The sequence below is a fragment of the Furipterus horrens genome, unplaced genomic scaffold (genome assembly GCF_987537825.1).
Source record: "Furipterus horrens unplaced genomic scaffold, mFurHor1.1.pri manual_scaffold_1, whole genome shotgun sequence".
Classification (NCBI taxonomy): Eukaryota; Metazoa; Chordata; class Mammalia; order Chiroptera; family Furipteridae; genus Furipterus; species Furipterus horrens.
The window spans coordinates 182,267,548-182,292,371 of NW_028327171.1; the positions used below are offsets into that span (position 1 = coordinate 182,267,548).

The following is a 24,824-nucleotide window of genomic DNA, read 5'->3' on the forward strand; positions in this document are numbered from 1 at the left end:
TATTCATAAAGATGACAATGTACTGAAGAGCTAAGCTATTTAGATTATTCCCATTTGATTTTTTTATTTAAGAAGAGTTCAGAAGCATTGTGCTTAATTTATTCAGACTTAGTCAGTATTCTTCAGGGATGCCACACAGCATGAAATGTTGTTTATAACTGGCCGAAATTCCAGTGAGAGGGGTGAAATGGGCTTTTATTTATAATGTGCTAATAAAATGTTTCCGCCAGAAGTTTGGAAAACCGTTATGCATTTCTATAAGGTAGGAAGAATAACTTCCACTTCTTTGGTTTACTGGAATATTCTTACACTCATGTGATATCTGGGCAGTGGAGACCTGTTTGCAGCTCTGGCCTAAACCGAGGTGCTATCCTGACTGGGAGGTGACTGAGCTCATCTTTGGTAAGGCTGTGGTATTTGCCAAATGATCTTTAAGACAAGATTAAGAGACTGAAGAATTCTTGGAAGGAAAAATGTGGAGCAATAACCTGTTGTGATGGATCTTTGTGATTTTGTGAGGTGGGTTAGATTGATTATAGCTGAATGTTGGATTTATAAAGTGCTTTTATCTTCCAAATAATTAAAAGAGATTCTTATAGGAACTCTGAGGTATAAAGCCAGGAGATGGGATCCACACACCAACCACTCCAGAAATCAACCTCACTGTTTTATAACTGTATTGTGCAGCATCTCTGGGCAGAGAGCAATGGAAAGTACTACTCTGATCTCTTAGAGGGGAAAAAAATGCAGTATTTCTCCAACAGACCATTAGCTGAGGATCACATTTTCAGTCACTGTCAGAATAGACTCAAACCCAGTTTTTCTAATTCTAAATATGTAGTGTCCAGACATATGTCCTAGTATCTAGGCAAACCAAATACATAACTTCCAAGACCACTTCCAATCCAAGATTTGATCACTCTATCATTTACCGGCTCAAATGTGAATACCTGGACTGTGTCCATTTATTCTTTTGAACAAGTAATTCAGTGAAATACAAACCCTAAACAAAAAGCGAGACAAATGATACCATGAAATAATAGGATTGTTTTACACCTGTAGTTTTCATATGTGTTATGATGTTTGAGACTTACCTCTTATCTGTGGAAAATGAGTTTTAAAAAATATTTTATAAGAATGGAGGAGTGACTAAAGCAAGTATGGCACACCTGTAAAGTGCAATATAATACAACCACTTTAAATCATGTTCTCCAAGAGTATTTAAGGTTATGGAAAGCTGTTCACCTTACATTTCTTTGTGAAAAAAAAATAGGTTATGAAACAGTGTGTATATATATATTTTAAAGTAATATATACATAATGTCTAGAATGATGTGAACCAAATTGTTCACAGACATTTCCTTAGGAGGGTGTTGTTACATGCACTTTCCTCCTTTTTAAAACAAAACTTCTTATACTGTCTGTAATTATCAAGTTTTAGATTTGTAATTAGAAACATGAATTTGACTTTATATAAAATATAAAGGGAAGTTTAAGAGTTTTGTAAAAATAAGATGTTATAGAATTATTTTCTTGGAAAACTCTTTAGGAGAAAACATTTCCTACCTCATTTCCTTTGTTTCCAGCACTGGACTTCATTTCCTTTGGTTGCTTTGTAAAAGAAAACAATAGTATTTACACAGAGAAGCATTATAAGCGAAATGTCAAGTTGATTGTACCTATTGTAGAGATTTTCTTGGTCACAATTCTGACAGTAACCCAGACGTCTTTTAACTCGTGGAAACCTAATGGAGGCACCCACATTGAACAGAAAGAAGCTCCCTCTTTCACCTTATAGAGTGCCAGTTCAGACTCCTCCATTGATGTAAGTAAGAAGGTTGCTATACCATTAAAACTGTGTTTATTTCAGTCAACATTTTGGAAAGAGGAAATCATGTTGGGATATTTTTCAATTTCTTCAACACTTCTTTGTACCTGGAAAGTATCATCTGAGCTAAGCCGTGAAGATTCCCTGTCTCTGGAAAGCCAGTCTTAACACAGAGCACTGGGAAATAGAAGATGGCGCAGGGTGCCACCTGGTACGGTAAGTACTAGGTAATGATAGAGGAGAAGAGAACTTATTGACACAAAAATGTTCATGATAGGGATTACTTAATTAAAAAAAAAAGACAGAAAACAAGTTATATAATGTGCACAATCTCATCTGACTTAAAAATGTATACATAGGAAAAAACAAATGAAACAAAAATAAGGTGGTGGAATTTCAGGTGATTTTTAATTTAAAAAAGTTTGCTTCTCTGCCCTGACTGGTGTGGCTCAGTTTGTTGGGCCTTAGCCTGGAAAGTGAAAGGTCACCAGTTCAACTTCTGGTCAGGGCATCTGACTGTGTTGAAGGTTCAGTCCCTGGTTAGGGCACGTATGAGAGGCAACAGATCGATATTTCTCTTTCACATCAATGTTTCTCTCCCACTTTTTCTCCCTCCCTTCCCTTATTTCTAAAAATAAATAAATAAACCTTTAAAAAATTGTTGCTTCTCTGATTTTCTTCATTTACTTTTGTATTTAAAAGTGATTAAAGTTATACAAAAATAATATATATGAAAATGCTTTGTGACTCGTCGGCAGCCGTCCGTCTCGAGAGACGATGGTGTAGCTTCTTAAGAGTCTATCTGCACCGCCGAGAATGGCTGTGCAGTCCGACTCGGGAGTGACACGGTATCTGTCTCCTCCCGTGTTGAATCGACATCTTGCGATGACGCTGGAGTGTCCTCTCCAGTGAAGCTGAAGCTACAGAGCCTGGGCAGGGTGATATGGAGGGTCTGCTGTTGCCCATGCAGCAGACCCCCCCCTCTCTTCGCAGCTGAAGGGTCCAAGGGAAAGACGGAGTCAATACAGCTTGGCTTCAGGTGCGCCGCAGGAGTTGCCGGTGTTGACTACAACGTCAAACCGCCTTAGGGACTCCGGCTCCGGATTTTCTGTCGGGGTTTACTCCCTTAGCCTTTCCCCTGAAGAGGTATGCCGCAAGGCAGCGGAGGTTTTTTGGAGTCAGAGTTTTCCTTCTCTGATGTGCCCTGACTGGAAGATCGAACCAGCGACACTTAGCTCGCAGGCCGACGCTCAATCCACTGAGCCAAACCAGCCAGGGCTCACTTTGTGACTAGAACATTGTAAAAACTAAGGTTTTTTAAATTTTATATATTATATATGTTAGAATAAAGAACTAACCACTTTTTGGTATGTTCCTTGTCCTTCCTTTTCCATGTGATTTTTTGGGGGAGAGAGACATCTCTAATTTAAGGGCCTGTTATTGCTTTACTAATTTATTAGAAAACATTGCCCATTATTGCAAATTCCTTGAGGACAGAAATTAAACCTAAGTAAAAAAATGTACTAGTTATAAGGATGTATAATATATAACTTCTCATTACATTTTATTTAACAGTCTCACATGATAGGGTTAAGTTAAAAAGAAATCTACTCTTCAAAACTGAGACCAAACAAAAACAAACTAAAAACAAAAACCAGCATAAATTTGTGTATGCAGGTACCTTTCTGTTAACATAAATTTTTTGTCTTTTAGAAACAGACTTTTTGAGGCTGATTCAGTAGTGTTCAAGCATTCAGGTGAGCTACTTCCTAAATGCTAACAAACCAGATGAGTAACATGTTTCTGGTGAGAAAAGCAAGGAGGGCCTTTGGGAATCTAAGAACTATGCAAAGAATTAGAAAGAAAGCAAGAAGAAAACTCTAGTTAAGAGGAAGTGGTAAAAACAAGAAGCAACAGGATAAGGCTGGGTCAGAAGCTTTCTAGACATGCCAAGCCACACTGCAATTATCATACCCAGGAACATCCCATTTTCCCCCAAGCTAATTCTCCCAAAATGAAACTGACTTGTTACTGGATATCATTTCTTGAGGAGATTTTAAAAATAAACCCAGGAATGTCTACCCATTATAAAATGGATTACTTCTGTCATTATCACCAAGATCTATGGAACAATTACTATATTTATTTAGATACTACCTCACCATTGTTAAGACCTCAGACCTTCTGAGTTTACCTTCAGTGTTCCTTCTACCATTTTAAATTCTTCAATAATGGCATGCTTTATTTCTCTAAATATGTCCCTGAATCTCACATAAGAAACAACATATATTGTGTTATAAGACCTATTAGAAAATTGTGTCTGATCTGAAAAAAAAAAAAAAAAAAGCTTGTATAATTTTACTGTGTAAATTTACTCACCAAATGTCGAAATTCTACCGAGAGACTCCCATTGGAAGATTCTTCAATGGACATGGCTTTCACATGAGTTCCACAAAGGACAAATCTTCGATTACTAGAGAAGAAATCTTAGCTATTTACATGCTCTCAGGTAAAATATATTTATGAGAACAAAAAAAAAAGTTCTAAAGGAAATGTCTTACCTTAGAGTTGAAACATTCCTGTAAAACCAAGAAGATTCCTTAAAATAAGCTATTTAATAGACCTAGTAAAAACTTTCCATCATATTTTAGAGGATAGTATATAAACATTCATTTTAAGTCTTTACAGTAAAATTTTAAAAATAAAGCTTCACTGAGGTTTGGTTGAATGTTTGAGCTTCAAAGTCAAATATTTGAAGCATACTGATATGTAATGTTAGAGAAGTAAATTTAAAAGTTTGAAATTATTCTATATAATAGTAACAACTCTTTTATAGAAGTCTTACATTTTCATGATTCAAAATGAAATTAGATGCTTACTTGTCAATTGATGCTTTCACCTTTACCTGATAGTTTAGTTCTGGTAATTTTATCAGTAGTCTGAAAAGACATAAATAAAGAATCAGACTTTCTTCCAGTCAAGATAGAGGCATAGGTAAACATGCCTCACCTCCCCCCCGCAACTATAACAAAAAATACAACTAGACTACAAAACAAATATCACCCAGAATTGTCAGAAAATTGAGCTGTGTGGAAATCCAACAACCAAGGAGTTAAAGAAGCCACATTCATCCAGATGGGTAGGTGGGGTGGAGATGTGCAGAGAGGCACAGAGATGGGAACCAGCAGTCCCACATCCATATTTGCTGGATAAAAATCAGGAGGAATACCTTGGGTGCGAGGGTTCCCAGCCCAACACCAGACCACCCAGCCCAGAGTTCCAGCACCAGGAACACAAGTCCTTATAACTTTTGGCTTTGAAAACCAGTGGGGGTTGGGGCAACAGAATAAATTGTGGGATTCTCAAGAGACTCCTCTTAAAAGAAGCACAAATTGATAGCTACAAAATAGACAGGGGGGTGTTAAGAACAGTATAGGTAATGCAGTAGCCAAGAACTTATTATATGCATGACCCATGGACATGAACTAAGGGAGGGGACTGCTAGGTTGAATGGGGGTACTGGGTGGAGGTGGGCAAAGGGGTAAAAATTGTGACAACTGTAAAAGCATAATCAATAAAATATATTAAAAAAGAGTTAAGGGTTAAAATGTAAAGTCCTAAAAGCCTTTTATATTTAGATATTTAAATATATTTATAACATATACACACATATCAAATTACATTATCTCTAGTTATATGTTAGTGTGTTTTAAAAACACCTATTTCCTCTTCAATTTGCCATGTTACTGATACTGACATCAGCCACTTACTATAATGATAAACATTTGGGAAGTGTTTTCATATTGCTTTAGTTGATCTGTGTTGGATAATACATTGGCTAGGTCAGAAAAAGAGCTATATATTTTGGCTAAAGCCTGAATTTGGGTTAAATGTATAGAGAAATCAAAGTCAATAGGGCTTCATTTTCCCCTCATATTATAAGAACATATTTTGTAAGCTTAGTAAAACTAAATGTTTTGATGATAACTGTTTTATAGTAAAAATATTGAGAAGGACTAGGCCTCCAGTAGAATATGGAAAATTCCCACTTAAATGCATTGGCAATCTTTAAATATACTATATTTAAGTAACAGCAAAAATGTTCATAATTTAAAAAGGACTAACTTCAAATCAAGTGATTATAGGTCAGAATAAAAATTCCTTTAATTCCTTCTTCTGGTGTCAGCCCCTTTTTTCTTTTCTTTCCCCATTTCTTCTGAACTGTACCCTCTGTTAGAATCTCTCTCTGTAGGTTCAGTTCAGTTTCTGAGATAATCTTTGAATCACTCATTCACTGATTCAAAGACTATGCACTGGGTTAAGTAGAAAAGTGAGGTTAAAGTATAAGCAACCTTGAAAATTATGAAATTTTAAAAGGGAACCTGGCTTTTGTTTTGGTTTTTAAGTCTTAGTGTAAAATATACACAAGGAAATGCTCAAGAATTCCAGGTAGGGTTTTTGAAATGCAAACTGAAGACAAATGCCTTCCTTATAAAAATGGAGTTCCGAAGTGGTGAATGTTAATGAGATTTATTGTGGTGATCATGTTGCAATTTATGTATGTCAAGTCATTATGCTGTACACCTTAAATGTATACAGTGTGGCACGTTACTTATATCTCAATAAAACTGAAAAAATAAAATAAAAATGGGACTCTAAATCACCATCAGCTTTCCAGAGGTGAACGCGTGATTAGTAATTGAAAACTTTGGGGCCCTGGAGATTGAAGCATGATGAAAGTCTTTAAAAGTTAAACTCAAACTCATTATTTTAAGTGTCGTTATGGAAAACTATACATTTTGGTTGCTGATGCTAATGGAAAGGATCAAATACATAGATAAAGCAACAATAACACCAAAGTCATATGTTTTTAGATTAGGTACATAATAAGTATATACAAAAAAATGTAGAGTTGAGTGTTTTCTCAGAAAATCTAATAAGCTAGTTGCTGGGTAATCACAGAGGAAGAACGTGCCACTGTATTTCCTGGTTAGGATATTTGAAGCCTTAATCTGTCCCCAGTCTATCTTCTTAATTCTAGCTCCCCTGCTCCACATGCTTATGAAACAGACCGGGGAAGTCATTATCTCCTTAGTCTTATTCTCTTGCAATCCTGCTCTCCTTTCCCTCTACTCTTCCCTCAGGGTCCTTCCTCACAGTGACCGTAAGGCATTCTCTAGTCTCTGCAGTCTTCTCTCAAGTCAGTCTTTCCAGCAATTAATTCCATGATGCCTGAAGTTGTGATTTCATATTTTCATCCTAATATCCCTCATGCCCTCATCTTCATTGTCATATTCTTTACAAACAGGGACCTCATCTTAAGATTTCTGTGAGTATTCCCCGCAGTTTAGCGCTGGGCAAGCAGGAGGCACTCAATAAAGAATAGCTGAATGAAAGGCACAATGAGAGAAATTGGCCTGAATTTACATAGTGGCTTTGGCTCCATAAACATATAAAAGAACAGAACTCTTTCTGCCTACCTTAGCTTTACCGTGAACTGAATGAGAGTCTTAAGCACCATCGGTCTCTGAGGGTGGGTTGGCATGCATGGCTGTCGTTCAACCACAAATGAGCTAGAGTAAAGGGAAATAAAGCGTGTCATTTGAAAACACTGAAAATATTGACAGGCTGAAAACCACAGAGGAACAGGATGCTGTCCTCTTACAAGGACCAAACTTCCTACACTTAGAAGACATTCAAACCCCCATTAAAGCTCAGATCTTTCCAAAGATGTCTTATAAATAATTACCAGAAAATGGGAAAATGCCTGAAGATTGTCTCAAAGTAACAACAGTAATTAATTCTTAATTGTTATAATTGAGTCAAGAATAAAAGCCCCTGTCTATTTTTATCATACTAAAGATAAAACAGAAAGTTACTTCATACCATTTTAAACTAGATATTAGGATTTCTGGTACATATTAGTATTTTTTTTTAGATGAGCTTATAAACATAAACATGTTCTCCACCCTTCATTTCTTGGATACATACTTTTAAAAACCCTTAAAATCTTCCTTTCTAAATGTTGACAAATAAACTTTAGGTGGGTGATGTGCTTGGCTCATGGAAAACTGAGTCAGTTGATGGGGGAAGTATTGATGAATAATAAAGAGTAGAAATGTTTCTGGACCTCCCTGGAGCTTTATTCAGTTTACCCTGAGGCTCATTGTTTAATTCCCTTCCACTCCTTCACCTTAACATCAAACTCCAGTTAGGGTGTCCCTCCAACTCCACAGAACTGAAGCTGTCATGAGACATTTAAATGGATGACACTTACTTCTTAAAAAGGTTGTAGATCAAGAAGGTGGCTCTTTCTAGCAGATGTGGTCTTTGCATCGGGATGGGGTCACCTTCATATGTCATTTTGGCAGATTGCTCCTCTAATTTCTCCAATTGTCTTTTGAGTTGGAACAGACTTTCTGCCAATAGTGTAAAGCTATTAAACAGGAAATGAAAATCACGTATAGTTTTTTTCACCCAATCTATCATTTTAGCTATTAACTATATTTAGCAAATATTAAAATATTAAGTTAATCACTGAATTCCATTTAAGGTTTGTGACAGTCCCTTACATGTTTTCCTTAATCCATTTTTTTCTATTAGATGCATGATACAATGTTAAATATTTTGAACATTTTCTAATTTGTACCTTTAGTTACAAACAAGAAATCCCTTTTAAATATCCTTTGTTCAACATATAGAAATCTGTTGAACATATAGATGTTAAGAATTTGGCATGCACTAAAGAACAAAGAGAGAATTTCAGATCTTAAGTATACATGGTATGAAGAATGTTATGTGTAAGAATGCTGAAGAAGAAAAACAATATAAAACAAATAGGTATGCTTTTTATAAGTCCTAGATATTAGCGTAGGCCTTATCAGTGGAGATCTCTGGAGAAAGGTATCTGCTTGGAGTTTTCCTCACTGTGTGGTGATCTCACCTCAGGAATGGAAGTGGGAGCTTGGAACGGAAATCTAAGGAAGGGGAGAATATTCAAAGTAATGAAAATCCAAAACCTACAACCACGAATACTCTATCCAGCGAAATTGTCATTCAGAATAGAAGGACAGAGAAAGTGTTTCCAGGACAAAATAAAACTGAAAGAGTTCATTAGATCCAAACCACTGTTATATGAGATGTTAAAGGGACTGGTTTAAAAAAACAGAAGCTAGGGAGATGAAACAAAGGCAAACTAAATAGGCAACGAGAGTGGAAAAGGAACTGTGGGTACGGGAAGCATATTGGGGGGAGGTCAACAGGGAGGGGGAGTGGGGAGAGGGAGGGAGATGATATAGGAATTGGGGATCAAGGTAGGAGGGAATGGAATAGACGGAGAGAGGTTGGGAGGAACTGTATGCACAACTAATGGACTTAATCTAAAAGGGGGGGGCAACTGGAGGGAGGGGGGCCACTGGGTGGAGGGGAGCAGAGGGAAGGGAAATTGGCACAAATGTAATATTTTAATCAATAAAACACATTAAATCTGAAAAAAATAAAATAAAAATTTATAAAACATGAAAAAAAAAAATGCTGGAGACTGAAAGGGCCTCCAGCTATAGAGGATACAGAATGTTTCAGCAGACTTGATTAGTCTATTTGGTCCTGATAGCAGCTCTTTCTACTAAAAATTTTATCCTCCACATAATATTGTGGAAAGAACTGTCAACCTTCCGCCCCTGAGCATCATTTTATTGCTCCCTTTTTTAAATCTTGTTTTCATAACAACAGAGTAGAGTAAGATTATATAATCAATGTATCTCCCCAAGGAAAATCAGTATGTTTCAAAAAGAGCCCAATTTCTTACTTTTTTTGAGAAGTATAAGCTTTTAGTGCAAGTGTCCCCAGTTACTACATATTTTCATTGTATTGAACTGTACCATTTGAAAACAATTTTAGATTTCTGTTGAACATTTTCCTTCTTTTAAGTTATGTTTTCTAATTTTTCTTTCAATCAGTTTTATTTTTGCATTGATGAAGGGGAAAACCCTTCAACATTTTTCCTTCTAAAACAAAAGATTGTATCTATATATGATTGTGTATGTGCATACATAGACAGCAGATACCATGTTGTATTAGCCATTTGAGATTTTTCATTTAAATATAAAAATAAATTGATTTGTTGAAAACACAAACTAATGTTTAACTCTGACTTCTTAAGATATACCTTTAAAAACAGATATCTTTTCAAGCTTTTGAAGCTTAGTGCTTATGTCTTTTAAAAAAAAGCATACTTACTGCTGGTTTCAAAAATTTGCGAGTCTTTTAAGATTGGTATATAAGAAAATTATCAATTCTTATGTTTTTTATAGAGTTCTATACTGTAGATGCTTTCTTTTTCTCTCCAAAGGAATAAAACTTAAGAACATGTATATAATCGTATCTATTTGTTTTCAACTGTAGAGTCCACCCCTGCTAATAAACCATCATAAGCTGAATGCATTAACATTCTGCTCTAAGTCTGCATTCTCTGGCTTAGTGACACAGAAGTTTTGTACTTCCTGTGGTTTTCACTAGAAACCGAAGTCAATGGTTTTACCAGTTTTGAAGCTGGTCGAGCCCATTATGGAGGGGACCCCCGATGCAGGCAACTTGCTGCCGCCTCTTCCAGTCTTGTAGCTCTTCTATTAGCATGCTATTCATTAACAAGTCTGTTTCATTTACTATTTGTGTCATCTTACTGAGGGCTTCCTAAAAACAGAGACGACTACTGAAAAGATTTTCATCAGATACAATTTAAGTCACTTACAATTGAACCTATAAAACAATTTGTCTGACCTGGGAGATAAAGGCTTGCTTAAAATTTTGACCAAATACTTTACCAGATACCACCTTCTATTTGCCATAGCACTACCTTTTCAAACAATTAAGTTATTACAGTAAAATAATGTCAGGAAGAGAAAAGCATGGCCATGGTTAATATTCTCTCAATATCTCAAAATATTCTCATACTGTCATTGAATTTGAAACCCTTGTGACAATACTGAATCTTGTAGTCATAAAGCCATATACCTGCTTTTTAAAAGATACTTATAAATTGAATTTATATTCTTATAAACATGTTTATGCATTTATTTTAAAATGTACTGACTAAAATTTGAGTCTTTCTGTGTTTTTATTAGTACTTTATCTGGGTTTTGGAAAGCCTAGTGGAGATGTATAACTGTTAAAGGCCCAGGATTTAGGAAATGTGAATTCTTACCCTGGTTTTGCCATAAGCTATGTGAATTTGAATAAATCATTTAACTTTGATGGAACTTGGGCTTATGATCTATGCAATCAGGTGAATAGACTAAATTATTTCCAAGGTTCCTTCTCTCCTAAAGCTGAATAAAGATGGCATGCATAAAACATATCGTCGGCAGCCGTCCGTCTCGAGAGACGATGGTGTAGATTCTTAAGAGTCTATCTGCACCGCCGAGAATGGCTGTGCAGTCCGACTCGGGAGTGACACGGTATTTGTCTCCTCCCGTGTTGAATCGACATCTTGCGATGACGCTGGAGTGTCCTCTCCAGTGAAGCTGAAGCTACAGAGCCTGGGCAGGGTGATATGGAGGGTCTGCTGTTGCCCATGCAGCAGATCCCCCCTCTCTTCGCAGCTGAAGGGTCCAAGGGAAAGACGGAGTCAATACAGCTTGGCTTCAGGTGCGCCGCAGGAGTTGCCGGTGTTGACTACAACGTCAAACCGCCTTAGGGACTCCGGCTCCGGATTTTCTGTCGGGGTTTACTCCCTTAGCCTTTCCCCTGAAGAGGTATGCCGCAAGGCAGCGGAGGTTTTTTGGAATCAGAGTTTTCCTTCTCTGATGTGCCCTGACTGGAAGATCAAACCAGCGACACTTAGCTCGCAGGCCGACACTCAATCCACTGAGCCAAACCAGCCAGGGTTTATAAAACATATAGTATACATTTATTATGCATAAAAACATTAAGTTTTTCTTGAATTAACCACCTGCATGTTTAAAATCTGATATATAATTGTTTAAGTTTATAATTTAGGGTAAAATAAATTTTGCATTTATTTGTGCTCACAGAAATTCCTGCATAAAAAGTGGAGTTGAACTTTTAGTGATTAAGTATTGATTTATCAGTGACTGGTTAAATTTCAATCACATTTATTTTCAAGGAGAGGCAAAAAATTAAAACAGAGCTATTTCCCATCTTTTAAAATATTTCATTGAGCCAGAAAAAAAGTTCTTCCTCTACTTGGGAGGAAGTTAGATTGAAAAATTCAGTCGCCAATAAACTACCTGAAATCTAGGAGACTGGTTAACAAAATGTCATTTTCAGCATAGAAACTGGAGCCCTTATTTGTCCAATAAAATTTTGGTAATCTTCAAGTAATATTTTAATTATACATACATACTAGAACCCATCTCAGCATATTAAGTACAGCAACTAAAAGAATTATGTCTGAAATAAGGGCAAATAAAAATTGGGCGAAATGTTTACCTTGACATTAATGGTGGCTACAGTAAATGTATCACTTAAAGAAGCTAAGTAGACTCTAGAGAGCACCAACTTTGTAAACTTAGAAGTGTGGCAAACAATATGGACTCTTCCTAGAAACATACCATTTATTCATTCAGCGTAAATAGAACAAATAAAATCCAAAAGCTTGACTATTTTCAGTAGGACTAGATATAGGAAAAGTAGAAAAATAGGAGAAAGGCCAAATTAAATTCTCCACTAACCTTTCTCTTGAAGTCAAGGCTGTTGAGCATTTCTTGTAGAGTCAAAACTTCCTGACTCATTAGGGCATTGTTCTTGTCCCCCTGATCTACCAAGGAAAAGAGATTAGATATAGAGTCCTCTCCAAGACAAAGCTGTCTGTCCTGAAAACCAAGTTGACTGCAATCTACCCTCCTAAAATGCAAGAGCCCAAACGGGGCCAATAGGGATCAGCTTGGAAGTAAGTCTGTTCATTTGGCCAGGAAGGATTATATCCAAGCATTCCAGAGAGGAGCTCTCAATTTTACAGATCCTAAGAGAAGACTTCATACTATACTATTGTTCATACTATGTTCCTTTCTGGGGTGGGGAGGGAGAAGATAAAAAAATTTTTGCAATGGATTCCTTATTACAATGAGATACCTACCTCTACACTGGATAAAAATCCCAGTTGGCTGGCTTAAGTAGGAAAGGAAGGGGACCCTCTCTTTGTGCCTATGATTAAATCATATTTAACTCCTCCTGATGCTCTACCTTATACCCAGGAGTTATGGGAAACTGCCTGGTGGAGTTAGGGTTTTATCTACTTGTTCTTGTGAACTAATACGAAAGACTAAATCCTCTGCTTTTCCTTTTTCTTTGCAAAACAGGCTACCCTCACAGTAAAACTAAAAGTGGGAAAGAGTTGCAAATCTTAAAAAAAACAAAAAACTCTGAAGAAAAACCAAAAGGATTTATTCTCTTAAATGGGAGATATGCAATTAAAATTATATTATTTAATTTATATGTTAAACTTCATGGATATATAGCAAGTGATGGTTTCTACAACCACTCATGTCTATGAAAAGTGAATGTGGGGAGTGCTGATCTGACTTGTGTAACTGAAAAAGAGGCACCAGAACAACATTGTGCCAAATATCTTTATAAAATTGCACTGATGTCCAGGAAGCCATTCCTGGTTGCTTTAATTTACAAATTTACTAGTTTCTAAATCCCACATGTAGCAGAATCTTGCTTTTGTCAACTCAAAACTTCATTAGCTAATACTTTACTAATCTTTACTAGCAAGGATATAACTTGCTTTCCATGTATCTTTCATTTCATTTCACTTGTAACCATCAAAATAAATACATGATTTAAGTGATAAAATGATTATTTTTATTCTTATAATGCTCATGGAGCCCTGAAAAATATTAAACTAGCTCTAATTGCAATATAGCAAGTTCAAAGTAATTTGTTGTTTGATGTATTTTGTTATATTCCAATTCTCAAAATTGATAGTTCACATATGAAATCAGGGATGAGGCTACTTTCAATGAACTATAATTCTTGATTAAATTTGCAGCTGTTCTAAATTGTTTTAGGTTTGTGGAACCCTTTGATAATCTAATGAAACCCACTTTTGTGTCATTTCTTCTGAAAAAAAATTGTATAATACATACAAATGATAATAAACATTTTAAATAACATTTCATGGGAGTCAAGACATCCTGAAGATGCCAGAAGAACATGTCACTCCTCACCTATGCCAGGAGAAACAAGTTTCCTAATATCCTCTCTTTTAAATCTTAGACAACAAGGTAAATATTTGAACATAGTCATCCAGATACTGCCTTCTAGATACATTTTAAACTAATCTTTCAAGAGTTAAAGATGATTCTTTGAATGAAAGATTTATATCCAATTTGTTTTTAAATTATTTAAAAATAATTTTAGAACTTTAAAAAGTTGCAAAAATAATAGAGTTGCCATATATCCTTCATCCAGCTTCCTGTCTTACATAAGCATAATACAAATATCCAAGCCAGTAAACTAACACTGATACAATCCCTGTTAACTAACCTAGGCCTAATTAAAATTTCTCTAATTGTCTCACTAATTGCAACACACTTTAAATGATCCATTATTACTTGTAAATCTTAAACCTAGCAAAGTCTCATTCTTTCCTTCCATGTCTTAAAAAAACACGTAATTGTAAACAACTGAAATGTTTAACCACAAAGAGATAGTCAAATGAATCACAGTATCCTTACATTTTGACATTTCTATAATTAATGAAATTATCTTTTGAAGATTTTTTATGTTATAGGGAAATATTTAAAACTTCAAAATGCAATATACAAAACTATATACAAGATTACCTCAATATTTTGCAAATAAATAGATATGTATGTATTTGAACATGTAGAAAAAAACCTGGAAAGAAATATTCTACCATTTTGACAGTGTTTATCTGTAGATAGTGGAATTTTGTGTGATTTTTAATATTTTATTGTTTTTGTTTATTTTCCAAATTTCCTACAGTGGGTCACATTTCTACTTTATAATTTTTTAAAAATTATATTTAAAAAACTCACCCAGGGATGGTATTACTAATTTCTTGATCATATTAGCAAGTATTATTGTTCTTTTTAATTGTGGTAATGATATTTTGCTTTTATAGGAGAATGAACTTAGTTTTTGGATCTGCATGCCAAAGTAGAAGTGCTTTCTCAACAGCTTAATTATTTACTTAGAATTGATTTGCGCATACACACACACACACACACACACACACAAATAGAAAAGGAGGAAGCAAAATAAATGCTCCTCTCCTGAACCCTTTCTTCAAAAATAAAAAACAAACAAACTCGGAGAAGTAGATCAATTCATCAATTCTGTCAGTAAAGAAGAAACCCTAGTCATGTTCCTTTTATGTCCCTATGTAGAATTATAGATGAAACAAAAACTTACCCATTGTCTGAATTGTTTTATACCTGTAGTCAAATTCATCTTGCAGGTCTTCCAAATATTTGGTGTCTTGTTCTGTTATCTTTTTACAAAAGAAAACATACTCTCTCAGTTGTATAATTCAGCATGTCAATGAAACATCATCAGTACTTCAAAATATACTGTTTTGTGCTTCCAGTTTTCAGTAATATCCTAGACTAACTATACTCATATAGAACCTACATTTATAAAGAGCTAATTCCCATAAAAGTTGAGTAACACTAGAAGGACTAGACTGAATCTGCTTTTCCATTTTCTCTACCTAACTGGAAATCTTTCAGCATCTTGCCTCTTGTTCTTCAATTAGTTCCAAAAGATGCTACTAATATCATTTTTCACCTGAAAATATGAATAATTTCCCTTCTAGTTCCATATAATTCTGTATTAATGTACCGATTATTATTTTACTTTGTTTCCTTTTTAATATGCTGCAGTTTGTGACAAGTCAGTATAATTTTCTTTCCTCTTTACTTCTTAAAAAAAAAAATTCTATGCTTCCTCTGTCTTCTGTTTTTATCTCTGAGATTCTTACTTTTCCCCAAACCTGCTGATGTTTTTCTGCTCAGACATAACAGGTATTTAGTGTGAAGATCTGGGCTTAAGGTTTTTCATGTATTATCTCTTGCAGTCCTCACAACAATCCTGTGATGGTGGTTATCCTCACTTTTATAGATGAAGAAACTGAAGTTTAGACAGGTGAAGTAACTTACTTGCTTGAGGCAACATAGCTCTGCAGTGATGGAGTCTACAGTAATTGAAATTAAAAGGTTTCCCCACAAAAAATCTTTTCTAATATGAGGATAATGTATGAGAGAAATTTATCCTATTAAAAAATTGCTTTATCATTTCTGTATTCACTAACTGTGGGCACATAGGAGAAAGGTAGTTGTATGGGCACAATAGCTAGGCTTTCTAAGTGTCTGTAAGATCACTCACCTGAACACTATTTTTAATGGCAGTCACTTTGTGCTCCACATTCCTCTGTCTTTCAGAAACTGAAGAACTTTGTAAGGATTTCTCCAGAGGTCCCTGGAAAAAAAAATGTGTTGAAAAAACAGGTTTATAATGAATGTAGTATATATAGTATATTTTGAACTGAGGTTTAGATCAATATGATATGAAATATTCTATAGCCATTAAAAATCATGCTGTAAAAAATGTTAATGCTATTAATGCTATTGTTAAAAATAGAGAAAATTATAAAAACACCATACACTTATGATCTCTATTGCTTATACATATACATTTATAAATATATGGATATATGTATAGACCTATATTCTCAAGTATATGTGATAGGAAGAACACACACCAAAATGTTGTAAGTGTGTCATCTATGAATAGTGAAGTTATGATTTTATAGTTAAACATTTTTCTTAATTTGCTAAATAGACCTATATTACTTTTTAAATTCTATAAAACTAATACATGTAATTTAAAATTTAGTATAGTAAAATTACATTGTTAGACTGAAATTTAGAATTAGAATTAAATTCAGATCAATCTGACAGCATGAGAATTATTTCTATACGAGAATAAAGGGAGTTTACTAAAGAATACATAAAAATGTTTGCCTAGTTAAATAGAAAGGCTAACCAACTTCTCCAAGCACCGTTTCTTGACCACTTTAATAATCTGGCATTGAATGTGTTCCTTATATATGAAGTTACACAGACATCTAGAAATAAGAGTTAGAGATGTCAGCAGCCCCTTTACATTGCAGCTGGGTGGGGAGCTATGGTTAGAAAGGTGATGACTTGCCCAACATCTACAGCAAATCAGTGGTGGAACCTCAAGTGGAACCCATGTCCTTGACTGTCAATCAAATTGTCTTTCAACTACACCACATTCTTCATGTCATAAAACCTTTATGAAATTCCCTCACTCTCATTTAGCCTCCATTATTGGTCCACCTCTTTGAAATTTACAAACCAGTGCTTCTTTTGTGTCAATATGTGGTACTGGTAGAGTATTTGCAGAGTGACTTTGGTTAGCATCTATTCAAATAAGCTAATGTTGATAATTTAATTGATATTCAGCATCTGAAGGAAACAACACACACATATACACACTAAAATAATGAGAGACAAGAGGGATACAAAAAAGATAGCTTACAATATAAATATGAGAATATATTAATAATAGTGTATTAATTTTACCTCAAAGCTCTGAATAAAACTATATTTACTTCATAAACTTACTATACTTTAGATTTTAAATTAAATAAAAATAATACCATACCCCTTTTTTCATCTAAAAATAAGAATAGTAAATGTTTAAAACGTCATATTTTTCTCAAAATAACCATAACCTGACAATAGCTAAGCCTGAGAATTTTTAAATAGTTAAAAAAATTTTTCTTGGACCCTCAAAAATAAATTTTGTGGTGTGATTTACTAAATTATGAAAACCATCTCTTGGAAAATTGATTATTAACATACTTTTTATAAGGACTAACTGAAAAAGTATTCATTAAGGATTTCATTGATTCCTTTACTTGTCTTTAATGAGAGTCCTGAATTCATTTAGAATAGTGGGGTAAAATATAGTCTAAAATATGGAAGAGCAAAGTGGATTCAGGCAATCAACAAGCAAATATTTATGGAGTTTCTGTAAGACAAAATTACTGCTTGTGGAGAAGTCTGGACTGGTGGGGTAGGAAATTAGGAGCCACTGAAGAGTTTTGAGCAAGATCAATCCCTGATGGTAAATGTGCTAAGGGAAGCAGGGTCCAAATGGTAGGAATTCCACTAGGAGGTAGTTACTATATTCTTGAACGAATGTTGTAAGACCATGGGCCAGAGTGTGACCAGTGGAAATTTAAAAAAAAATGTAGAGATAAGATTCTAGAAACAAACTCTGGAAAACTTGGTAATTATTTCAATAAAGAAGCAGAGAAGCACTGACTGGTATGGTTCAGTAGGTTGGGCGTTGTCTTGCAAACTGAAGGGTCACTGGTTCAATTCTTGGTCAGAGCACACACCTGGGTTATGGGTCATGTCCTCAGTTGTGGGCATGTGGGAAGCAACCAACTGATGTTTCTCTCTTTCTCCCTCCCTTCCCCTCTCTCTAAAAATAAATAAATAAAATCTAAAAAAAAAAAAAGAAAGGCAGAGAAAAGGATCTTACTCAAAGATTATCCCTAGGCTTTGATTACAAGTGACCAGAAGGGTGGTGGCACCAGTAACACAGGTAGAAGCTGGTTTGCAAGAAAAAATTTCTGTTTCAGAATAAATGAGCTCAAGGTGATAACAAGATCACAAGTTTATAAAATATTACCTGAACGGGCATGTTGGCTGCAGCCAATATTCTCCTCTCTTCCCTTAAACAATTTGAAATAACCACAGCTACATGCATTGGATTTCCATGAAATTTTCCCTGAAAAAAAAAAGTAAGCAGAAGCAACATAACAGTTTAAATATATACATCATATAAGGAAACATAACTGTCAGCAAATCAAAAATGATCTCCCGATAAATATGGGCAATCATTTGGGATATGTTTCAACAATCTTTTATAAAGCCACAGAAACTCCTATGGGACATACTGCTGTATCTTCAAAAAATCATTTTACTTTAGGCTTAAGATAGCTTTTAGGTAAAAGGGTTACTTATTATGAATAATGGTGGTCTCACCTATTCACTGGTTAACTATGTGCTTTATGGTTTGCATAAAGCATTTGCTTTGGTCCCTGTTTGGTGTTGTTCATGCTGACTAACTCATGTATGTTGTGTAGATTAAAATATTCTAATCCCTTCAAGGGGAAAATGGGTTACCCACGGTTGCCCTAGTGTCCACCACTGAGTGTCTCAAGCGCTCACTTACTTTCCCTGCAAGGCCCCTGTAGGTGTCTGTGTATTCCTGGTTTACAAGACTGATTGGAAAAACACCATCATTTTAGTCATAGCATTAAACTTCTTTGTTACAAGACCTTTTCCAAGGCAGGATTAACAGGAAGCACAGTATATGTAGACAAATGCATTTATTTAGTTCCCTCTGCCTTCCTCTCTGAATGAGATGTTAATTATCCATGAAATGGCCAAAAGCTCAATCACAGAAAAAATAAAGCAACAATCTACAAAATGAAAAATTAGCAATTAATCAAAAGTAGATTCTACAGACTAGAAAACCAAAAGGTCTTTCTAGAAAAGAAAGGAGGTTATTGGTTGTAACAGTTTTATGGCCTTGACTGCTGTTACAGTTTTATTAGATGATTATGTTAATTAGAACTTCTATTTGTAACACTCTAGTAAACAAAAAGTATCTGAGTTCCTGCTCTTCTACATTCTTTGAACTTAAAAACTCTTCTTACCACTACCCCTTAAATCAGAAAACTCCCAAAGGGGGGGAAACATGAATTGACAGAAACTCATAAGGTAAATAAAGTAAAATGATCCTACTCATAAGCAGGGACACCAAATTTATGATTTCTACATGCTGACAATTTCAGATTCTTTCTAGTTAAAATTTTTTCTTGTTAATTTTCACATTCACTGATTCTTTTTTTCATATACTTTCCATGAATCACCATCTGGTCTTTATTTTTCTCACTATTACAGTTTTTGTTGTTGTTGTTGTTTTGTTTTGTTAATCATTTAGATACTATCTTTCAACATTTCTCAGCTCCATTGTGCACATTTTTTCATTTTTCTTTCCTACTTGAACTTCTTTCACCTTTCCTTTCAGATTCAGTTTCTCCTCATGTCTTGTAAGGTTAAGCAAAGAATCACCATTGTCTTCACACAGGCTATCATTTCACTTTCTATTTGCATTCCTCCTACTTTAGTCCCTCGCTTAAATGTATGAGACAAAAACATCTTATGGAAAATTGATCACTATAGATTCAAAACCAAATTAGCACCTTTTATTTTTGTAAGTAGCAAAGATGCATTCATGTTCACCTTTCAGTAGTTATTATATATATTAACTTCCAGTCAAGATAGAGGTGTATGTAAATATGCCTCATGTCTGTGCACAACTAAAGCAAAAAAAAAAAAAAAATACAACTAGATTACAAAACTAATATTACCCAGAATTGTCAGAAAATCAAGTTGTGTGGAAGTCCAACAATTAGGGATTTAAAGAAGCCACATTCATCCACGTGGGTAGGAGGCATGGAGACAGAGGGGCATGGAGATGGGAACAGATGGTCCCACATCCATGTCAGGTGGATAAAAAAAATGGGAGGGATACCTCAGGTGGGAGGGATCTCCACCCCAGACCACACCACCCAGCCCAGGGTTCCAGAGCCAGGGATAAAAGTTCCCATAAATTCTGGCTGTAAAAACCAGTGGGGTTTGGGACAGCAGAAGAAACTGCAAGATTCTCAAAAGACTCCTCTTAAAGGGCCCACAGTGAATTTAGGACTCACACAGACCCACCCAGTATGGGATTCAGCACCAGGGCAAGAGCTGGAAGGACACCAGTGGCATATGGGGAGAAAGTGAAGTGCGAGTGCTGCGAGATAGTTTCCTCCCAGGCAAAACTCCAGAGGCCAGGCAGTGGCATTATCCCATCGCTAAGCCCTCCCACACACAGAGCAACAGAGTGGGGGACTCAGGTTGCCTCGCCCTGGCAATTATCTAAGGCTCAACCCCATATAGGTGAGCTTTTCTACAATAGCCCGTGCTACTCAGACAGGGAGTCAAAGCAGCTCTACCTAATACACAGAAGCAAACACAGGGAGCCTGCCAAAATGAGGAGACAAAGAAATATGGCCCAAAGGAAAGAACAGAACAAAACTCCAGAAAAAGAACCAAACAAAATGGAGATAAGCAACCTATCATATACACAGTTCAAAACACTGGTTATCAGGATGTTCCAGGAACCCACTGGGTACTTCAACAGCATAAAAAAGACCCAGGCAGAAATGAAGGTTACATTAAGTGAAATAAAGAAAAATCTACAGGGAACCAACAGTGGAGGGGATGAAGCTGAGAATCAAATCAATGGTTTGGAACACAAGGAAGAAAAAAGCATTTGATCAGAATAGCAGAATAAAAAAAAGAATTTTTAAAAATGAGGATAGGCTTAGGGACCTCTGGGACATCTTTAAAAGTACCAACATCTGAATCATAGGGGTGCAGAAGGAGAAGAGGAAGAGCTAGAAATTGAGAACATATTTGAAAAAATAATGAAAGAAACTTCCCTAATTGGTGAAGGAAATAAACAGACAAGTCCAGGAAGCACAGAGAATCCCAAACAAGATGGACCCAAAGAGGACCACACCAACACACATAATTAAAACACCAAAGGTTAAAGATAAAGAGAACCTTAAAAACAGCAAGAGAAAAGCAGATAGTTACCTACAAGGAGTTCCCATAAGACTGTCAGCTGATTTCTCAAAAGAAAGTCTGCAGACTTGAAGGGACTGTCAAGAAGTATTCAAAGTGATGAAAAGCAAGGATCTATGATCTAGAAGAGTTCATCATCACCAAGCCATTATTATATAAAATGCTAAAGGGAATTATATAAGAAAAAGAAAAATATCAACATGATCAACATTAGAATGGTAATAAATTCACAACAATCAACAATTGACTGCAAATAACAACCTAAGCAAACATGCAGAACAGGAATAGAATTATACATATGGAGATCATTTGGACGGTTATCAGCTGGAAAGGGGAAAGGGGGAAATGTGGGGAAAGGTACAGGGATTAAGAAGCATAAATTGGTAGGTACAAAATAGACAAGGGGATGTTAAGAAGAGTATATACAGGTAATGGAGTAGCCAAGAACTTATATGCATGACCCATAGACATGAACTAAGGGGCGGGGACTGCTAGATGGAATGGGGGTACTGGGTGGAGGTGAGCAAGGAGGGAAAATTGGGACAACTGAAATAGCATAAAATTATTAAATATATTTTTTAAAAAAGGAGCAACAACACAACAGAAACAAAACACTTCTGTGTGTGTGTGTTGGTAGAAGGAGGGAAGGAAGAGAAAACGAGAGAAAGAGAAACTACTGATTTTCTATTGTGATATGTGTATTACACATATCTTCTACTCTGTGGCTTATCTTTTCACTACCTCGTAGTGCCAATGAATAGAAGTTTTTAATTTTAATGAAGTCAAATTCTTCCCTTTATGGCTAGTGCTTTTTATGATGTAAGAAATCTTTCCCTAACATGCAGTCATGAAGATTTGTTCCCCTATATTATCTTTGTAAGTCTATATAGTTTTGCCTTTAATTTTAATTCCCTTGGAGCTTCTTAATAATGAGAGGTCCCTTTCACTTTTTACTATACGGATACTCAGTTCCAACAGTATTTATTGAACATTCTGTTCTTTCCCAACTGCTCTGCTAGGCCAATCTGTCATAAATCAAGTGACTATATATGGATGGGTTTGCTGCTGGAACCCATTTCATCGTATGGTTCTATCTCTTCTGTGTTATCAAACTGTCTTAATTACTAGAGCTTTATAATAAGTTTGATGTCAGGTAGAATAGCTTTTGTTTGCCTTTCTATATAAGTTTTACAATCAGCTTGTCAAGCTACCTACACACACTCACAACCATGTTGAAAATTTGAATGGCAATAAATCTTTAGATACATTTTTGCTAGACTTGGCATATTTATAATTGTGTTTATGTTTTATTTAATGTCTCTCTATTAAACATTATAATTTTCCACAGAGATCTTACACATTTTGACAGGTTTATTTCTATGTAGTTGGTAGTTCTGATAATGAAGTAAGTGGCATCTTTCTCTCCTAATTGCTTTTGCTGGTGTGTAAAAATATATTTGATGTTTATATATTGATTTTGTATCTAGAAACTTTTAAAACTCTTATTAATTCTAATAATGTAGTTGCAATATCTTATAAATCTAAAATTTATTTGCAATTCTTTTGGACTTTTTGCATATATAAATCATAATATTTATGAGATTGTATAAATACTGATACATTTTTCTTCCTTTTTACTCATCTAGTTTCTATTAGGATTTTGCCTTCATTCTAAAGACTTATTTAGAAGTGTATTGGTGGTTGGAGGGGTGGAAGGATTGAGCAATGAAGGAAAAGAAAGAGAAAGAACTCATGAACACAGACAACAGTCTGTTGATTGAGGTGGGGAGGGGGTGGGTGGAGGTAGAAAAGGGTATAGGAGGATAAATGATAACAGAAAAAATACAATAAAATAAAAATTTTAGAATGGGTTATTGCATAAAGAAGAAATGTATTGTTTAATTCCCAAACATAGGGATTTTCTATTTACCTATTTTCTTAAACTGATTTTTTATAGATTCAAAAATTCTAATCAGAATTGATGTTCTTAATGACCTCAGTCACTTAAAATTTGTTGAGACTTGCTTGGTGGCCCAGCATATGGGCCTTTTGCAAATAAATGTTCCATGTGACCTTGTAAAGAATGTGAATTCTGCAGCTGTTGGGTCAAATGTCTTATACAGGTTCATTAACCCAAGTTTGTTAATTCTGTTGTTTAAATTCTGCATCCTTGCTGATTTTTGCCTGATTAATTTTATTAATTATTGAAAGAGGTATGTTAAAATTTATTTTGCAAGTTTTCTCTTTATGGTTCTGTCAAAAACATTTAGACTTATTATATATTACTAATGAGTCAAATCTTTCACTGCTGTAAACTGACCTGTATCTCTTATAATGTTTTTTTCCCTGGAGCAAAAATATAAAATATGGTATTATTTTTTATCACTTAGAATTTTATTTTATCCTTATTGAAAGAATTCTTTTGATTTATTTCAAAATATAGATATTTAAAATCACATATCAGTATTGTGCATATGAAATGGTAAATACACATGAAATAAATTGGTTAATGTATCCTAAAACTTCTTCACATACAATATATTTAGAATTCAACTTTTCTGAACTTAGATTATTAATATCTATATTTTAAATAAAATAATGTCCTCTGAGACATCAAGAATGTTGATGATGTAACATTTATTTAAAGTGTGCACACTATTGTCACCATTATATAAGTTTTGATTTTGGCACTTTCTTGATCGAACTGTAAGTTCTCAATAGGAAGTTTTTAGACAATAACTAAGATTCACATTCTTTCAGAAAATGGTCCTTAATGGGTTGTTGTCTAAAGCATTAGGGGGTTGTAATAACCTAATCATGCCATCATGATTAACAATCACATCACTACACTTTCAGGTGAAATTATATTTAACTATTCAGATACAAGTCCACAAAATCATTGAAAACTAAAATATATATTAAATTCTCAGGTATCTATTCCAGAACACTTCTAACCAGTCCTCTATCAGCTTAACCACCCTTCATACTATTTTGGTTCACTCCCAATAAACAAGAAGTTCTTATTCTTAGACATTGTTTTACAGTTTAAATTAAATAGAGTAGTAACTTCAGCAATTGGCAGTTAGGCATAAGATTACCCAAATACACACTCTTGATCCCTTTAAAGATTCTTTGCATCGATAATGTAATCTTAAATCCTGTCAGAGAAAACCAACTCCCTTTCCCCAACATTGCCTATTTGATTAAATGCATGTTTTAATAATTTTCAATTACATCATGCTGGAAGTTAAGTGCAGTCTGTTCAA

The 24,824-nt window shown here is 34.9% G+C and overlaps 1 protein-coding gene across 1 annotated transcript in view; it reads right to left on the reverse strand.

Moving 5' to 3' along the window:
* Window positions 1–24,824, reverse strand: part of STAT4 (signal transducer and activator of transcription 4) — a 97,418-nt gene that overhangs the window by 19,656 nt on the left and 52,938 nt on the right. The window contains exons 4-14 of the mRNA XM_090281988.1: window positions 18,545–18,643; window positions 16,202–16,294; window positions 15,230–15,308; window positions 12,520–12,605; window positions 10,368–10,519; window positions 8,106–8,264; window positions 7,309–7,401; window positions 4,708–4,767; window positions 4,390–4,407; window positions 4,208–4,301; window positions 1,567–1,611 (exon numbers count right to left, since the gene is read on the reverse strand). Coding sequence (XP_090138114.1) covers window positions 1,567–1,611; window positions 4,208–4,301; window positions 4,390–4,407; window positions 4,708–4,767; window positions 7,309–7,401; window positions 8,106–8,264; window positions 10,368–10,519; window positions 12,520–12,605; window positions 15,230–15,308; window positions 16,202–16,294; window positions 18,545–18,643 — 978 coding nt within the window. The remainder of the gene's footprint in view (window positions 1–1,566; window positions 1,612–4,207; window positions 4,302–4,389; window positions 4,408–4,707; window positions 4,768–7,308; window positions 7,402–8,105; window positions 8,265–10,367; window positions 10,520–12,519; window positions 12,606–15,229; window positions 15,309–16,201; window positions 16,295–18,544; window positions 18,644–24,824) is intronic.